This window comes from Labeo rohita, unplaced genomic scaffold, assembly GCF_022985175.1.
Source record: "Labeo rohita strain BAU-BD-2019 unplaced genomic scaffold, IGBB_LRoh.1.0 scaffold_2213, whole genome shotgun sequence".
Lineage (NCBI taxonomy): Eukaryota > Metazoa > Chordata > Actinopteri > Cypriniformes > Cyprinidae > Labeo > Labeo rohita.
The window spans coordinates 1-6,163 of record NW_026128455.1 but is presented as its reverse complement, the minus strand read 5'-3'; the positions used below and the strand labels follow the sequence as shown (position 1 = coordinate 6,163).

Sequence of the window (6,163 nt, the reverse complement as noted above, 5' to 3'; positions counted from 1 at the left end):
CCTTTAACATAGAATAAAATAAAATAAATATTTTTTAAAAATATTTTATTTCTGAATTTTACAAATATTAGTGGGGGGTTGGTTGGAGTGATGGGATTTGGTATTGACAGAATCATGCCATGTCATGCCAAAAAGTTTGCTGACCCCTGATCTAGAAGATAAACAGAGCTTTATGAAAGTCAGCTAAATAAAAACAAAAAGAGAAAAAATAAGTAAAATGACATAAATATGAGTCAACGCTGAAGTTAGTAAATGTGGTCAGAGGCAGGAGAGAAAAGCAAAAAAAAACAAAAATGTGAAGATTTAAGTGGAAAATTTAATTTTACTTTACAGTAAAATATTTGCAGGATTTTATAGAATATGTGGCACTACTGTGCTGGCAAAAACATTTACAATATCAGTCTCAGTTATCAGACTCTTGAGTTTCTCAAACTAAATCATGTATTTCTTAAAAAAAAAAAAAAAAAAAAAAAAAAAGTTTACATTCAAAGTTAACAAAGATTATATTGCTAAATTAATTTTATTCTCCCTTTATAATTAAGGCGGTCCGTATTGCACAATAAATCTCTTATTTACACCATGTCCATATTGACTAGAATGGGAGGCTTTTAGTTTGATCAATCAGCATCACTTGTTTGCTTGTTTGCATATATATATACATATACACACACACACATATATACATACATACATATACACGAGATGTCCCAAGGCATAGCATCATTAGCAATTTGTTCATTTGTTTCGTTTAGATATTTTTTTTATTGTTTTAAACATTGAGAAAAAATGAGTTACATATATGCTGTACCAGTAACCAAACATTTGTTCCACTTTATATTCAAAATTAAATATATTAGCAAATTTTCACACCTGCCATTTCCCCTACTAACTCTGATTATGTATGTGTATGCCTATGTGTTTTGGACTTGGTTGTTTGGATTATTTGCCTGGCATTTGGATTACGATTGTGGATTACCCTTATTAAAGCTGCATTTGGATCTTTAACCCAAGTCTTGAAGCAATTCGTAACACAAATACACTTATTTTGTGTTAATTATTATTTAACTTTATTGTTCAAATCACCCATGGGCTATATGTTTGACACCCTTGATCTACATTGTAGACAATATCTAGTGAATCCAAAATGATTCTGCACTCAAATTCATGGGCAATTACCTATAAAACAAGACAGTGAAAGATGACACACATGACAGTGTGATGCTGTGTGTTCAGTCTCTGTTGATTGTGTGACTGTGACGTCTCTGTATTCACCATCAGCTGATCCTGAGGAAACTGGACGGGTGTCTAAATACTGAGAGTCCTAGACTAAAACACACAGACAGTCACATATGAGTATGAGACATTACTGCTCTCACATCACATCAGCAGATCCATTTCAGAAAAATAACACAGTATATTCATATTACAGCCAGTGATATGAATGAACAACTGATCATAGATTAATAACAGTGAATGATCAACAACTCTCTTTTTATCACTTGCATACAGAGACGCTGGAAGAGATGAAAATATTCATATATTCAAAGATTGTCAAAAAAATTAAACAGTTTAAAGTACAGAGACTAAAGTAATATCTTATATTCTCCAATTACACACATATGAAATCTGTTACTAAACTTTGGCCATTTTATAAGATTTAAATAATATAATATACTCACAATAGTATAATCTCTCCAGTTTAAAATGTGGATCATCTTCCAGTAACTTCACTCCTGATTCTCCTAGTTTATTCCCAATCAGATTCAGTTGTCTCAGGTGTGAGGGGTTTGATCTCAGAGCTGAAGCCAGAGCAGCACAACCTTCATCTGTGACACCACAATTGATCAACCTGTAGAGAACAATGACACAATGTGAATTGTAGTTGAAGTGTCTGTAGTTTGTTATTGACTCTGGTCTCAGAGTAGGAGAGGGGATATAATGACAAGCATTGCCACATACTGCTACTGACAGAATGAGATTTAGGTGCTGTTTGAAACTGTCATGTGCTTCAGGGCTAAACAGACACACAGAGCTGAATGTGAGATATTGTTTCATAGTGATATAAGGATGGATCTATCTGGAGAAACAGTCACTCACACCTCTAATAAACACTTACAGGAGAACATTTGTTTCACAGGAGCCACATGTTCCAAATCAAATCTGAGATTTTTACTGTTTTTACTGTGTTTAGTCTTAGAATGTACATTAAAGGACAAAGACATGAGACTATCAGAGAGATTGTCTTACCGCAGTATCTCCAGTTTACACTGAGGATCCTCCAGTCCAGCACAGAGACACTTCACACCCAAATCACCTAGTTTATTCACAGACAGATCCAGTTCTCTCAGGTGTGAGGGGTTTGATCTCAGAGCTGAAGTCAGAGCAGCACAACCTTCATCTGTGATGCCACAATCCCTCAACCTGTAGAGAACAATGAGTAATGAGTAAATGAGTAAAGTGAAAGTACAGATCAATGTGTGATGGACCATCAGACTCTTTATTTTTTCTATGTATTATTACCGCAAAAACAATTATATTGTGATATATTATAATTTAAAATAGAATTTTTTTATTTGAATATATTTTAAAACATAATTTATTCCCATTTGTAAAGCTGAATTTTCAGCATCATTCAACATTAGTCTTTAGGGTCACATAATCCTTTAGAAATCATTCTAATATGCTGATTTGCTGTTTAACTATTAGCACTTATGTAACCCCTCTCCCCAGGTCTTACTCGCACACCACTCCGAGTGGATCTCGAACCCGGGTCTCTGGCAAGGGAGGTGGGCACACTAACAAGGAGGCTAAAGACTGCAGCCATTAGCGTCAGTCAATCTAGGTCACCTCTTGAGATCAGGGGAGTGAGGTTTACCTGCACAGCACCTACCCGTTGGCTTCCGTTACACTTAGTTCTTAATAATGGTTCTTATTATTATAAATGTTAAAATAATTTTTGCTGCTTAATATTTTATGGAAATATTTTTTTCAGGATTCTTTGATCAACAAAAAGTTTAAAACAGCATTTATTTAAATAAAATCTTTTGTAACAATTTAAATGTTTTAACGGTCTCTTGATTGATTTTATAGCATATTTCATCAATAAAGGCATTCATTTCTGTTAAACACACTCGCACCCCAAACATTTTTATTGTAGTATCCCATGGTTTCTCCAAAAATATTCAGCAGCATAAATGTTTTCAACACTGGTAGTAATCAGAAAATTGATATTACATGTAAATACAGTACATGTTAGACACTTTATTTCCATATTTTGAATACTTTCTTTAATATAAACACCTCTGAGCTACAAAAGCAATGGGGAAAAACACAGAAGAAAAGCAGATTTGTACTCTGGTTGGTCACCTCAGAAGCCCACTGTCCTTACTTTCACATTGATTTGACTAGTTTTCTTTAGTAATTTTGTCTGCCAACAGTCAAGCCTTTGCTAACAAGACAGACTTAGCACTTATGTACATATGTACAAGAAACAAAGTCACACAATGTTTTACATTTTGTATCTCTCTATCTTGATTGACCGTTGTCTCATCTAATCAGTAGTAAGTATTCCATTCACAAACAATACCTAATTTGTACATTTTGTCTGACTTGTCATTGTGCTTTTTTTGGGTGATTTGTTTTTCACTTCACAAATATTTTACAGTGTGTCATATATAATCTTACCCCAGTATCTCCAGTTTACAGTGAGGATTTTGTAGTAAATCAGAGAGCAGATTCACTGAATTTCCTATCTTATTCCCAGTCAGATCCAGTTCTCTCAGGTGTGAGGGGTTTGATCTCAGAGTTGAAGCCAGAACAGCACAACCTTCATCTGTGACGCCACAATCACTCAACCTGTAGAGAACAAGGACACACTCTTCACTCTCTCAGATCAGATCAGTTTAGCAGTGAATCTATTATTTAAAAAAAAGTACAAAAGTAAAACACAAATCAACATGTTTGATGGATCATTGCACCGAGATATAAAATGTCACAGAACAAAAACATGAGCCTCATTTAAGAATATTTGTCAGTGGTGTTTTTAAAGTGTTTTTTAAAATTGATTAGAGCTTTTAACTTTAATTTTCTTGATGTTTTAACAGTGAACTGATTGTTCTCATTAACACTTACTGAACTGATTTTGATTCTTTAATCACAGGCAGCAGCTTCTGAAGAACTTTCATATTTTCAACCTTTTTCATTCCTTTAACAAATTTATCAAGACAAAACTCATTCAGTTCCTCTTCTGATGTCAACAACACAAAAACTACAGCTGACCACTGAGATGAAGAGAGTTTGTTTTTCTTTATTCTTCCATATTTCAGATACTGTTGTATTTCCTCCACTAGTGAACGATCACCCAGTTCATTCAGACAGTGAAACAGATTGATGGATTTCTCTGGAGAGTCAATGGTCCTGATCTTCTTCTTGATGTACTTAACTGCTTTCTCATTGCTGTCAGAGCTGCTTCTTTTCAGCGTCATTATTCGTTTTAGGAGAATCTGATGAGACTCCACTGACAAACCCAGAAGGAACCGCAGGAAAAGATCCAGATGTCCATTTTTACTCTGTAGAGCCTCATCCACAGCTCTCTGATGCAGCTCAGATAATGAAACATGTTTTGATGAACTGAGTTGAAACCAGTCCTTCACTTTAGACCACAAACTCTGGTCAAACACATTTCTGTTGTTGTTTGTCCAGGAGAGGTGCACATATAGAGCTGCTAGATGTTCCTGAATGCTCAGATGAACAAAGCAGAAGACTTTCCCCTGATACAAGCCAAACTCCTCTCTGAAGATCTGAGTGCACAATCCTGAGTACACTGATGCTTCTGTCACATCAATGCCACACTCTCTCAGGTCTTCCTCACAGAAGATCACATTGCCTTTAACAAGCTGCTGAAAAGCCACTTTCCCCAGTTTGAGGATCATGTCTTCATTTGTTACTTTCTTTTCATAGTCCTTCTCATGTTTGATGTTGGTCTGAAGGATCAGGAAGTGTATGTACATTTGAGTGAGAGTCTTGGGAATCTCTCCAGTCTCTGCTCGACTCAACATCTTCTCTAGAACAGCGGCTGAGATCCAGCAGAACACTGGGATGTGGCACATGATGTAGAGGCTCCTTGATGACTTCAGGTGTGAGATGATCCTGTCGGCCAGACTCTGATCACTAATTCTCTTCCTGAAATATTCCTCTTTCTGTGGCTCATCGAAGCCTCGTACCTCTGTCACTCGATGGACACACTCAGAGGGGACGAGATCAGCTGCTGCTGGTCTGGAGGTGATCCAGATGAGAGCAGAGGGAAGCAGATTCCCCACAATGAGGTTCATCAGCAGCACGTCCACTGAGGCTGATTCACTCACATCATACAACCTCACATCACTCTCAAAATCCAGAGACAGACGACACTCATCCAGACCATCAAAGATGAACAACACTTTATATTTATCACTGGATATTTCAGTTTCAGGGAAAAAGACATGAAGAAGATCTGAAAGACTGAGTGTTTTGTCCTTCATCAAGTTGATTTCTCTGAAAGGAAGTGGAAATATGAGCTGGACGTCCTGATTCTCTTTCCCTTCAGCCCAGTCCAGGATGAACTTCTGCACAGAGACTGTTTTTCCAATACCAGCGACTCCCTTTGTCAGCACAGTTCTGATGGCTTTGTCTTGTCCAGGTAAAGGTCTAAAGATGTCATTGCATTTGATGACTGTGTCCTCTGTTGCTGTTCTCTTGGATTGTGTCTCAATCTGTCTCACCTCATGCTCATTACTGATCTCTCCACTCTCACTCTCTGTGATGTAAAGCTCTGTGTAGATCTCATTCAGGAGTGTTGGGTTTCCCTGTGTCGCTGTTCCCTGAGACAGACGGCCAAACTTTTTCATCAGATTTGATCTAAATGTGTTGAGGACTTCATGCCTGCAAAATTAAAATACTTCATTATTAAATAAGCTAGTGAGCACAGTGTCTTTTATGTATTCAACATCATAATCAAATAATCTTTTATGGAAATATTAGACCTAGGCTCAGTCTCTGTATCTTCACTCTTATAATCTAATGCCTCATTCACAGATGAGTCACTCCTCATAGACACACAGCTGGACTCTGGTTCTGACCTCTTCTGCTGAACTGAACTATAACAGAGAGAGATTTACAGAGCGAG

General features: G+C 36.7%; 1 protein-coding gene across 1 annotated transcript; it reads right to left on the bottom strand.

The window, feature by feature from the left end:
- Positions 1–471: 471 nt before the first annotated feature.
- LOC127159503 (NACHT, LRR and PYD domains-containing protein 3-like) lies at positions 472–6,130 on the bottom strand (the record flags this gene model as incomplete). The annotated part of the gene is made up of 6 exons (XM_051102313.1): positions 472–1,326; positions 1,680–1,849; positions 2,248–2,421; positions 3,685–3,855; positions 4,132–5,919; positions 6,021–6,130. Coding segments are annotated over 6 exons (2,418 nt in total), but the record flags the coding sequence as incomplete, so codon positions are not given.
- Positions 6,131–6,163: the final 33 nt, after the last annotated feature.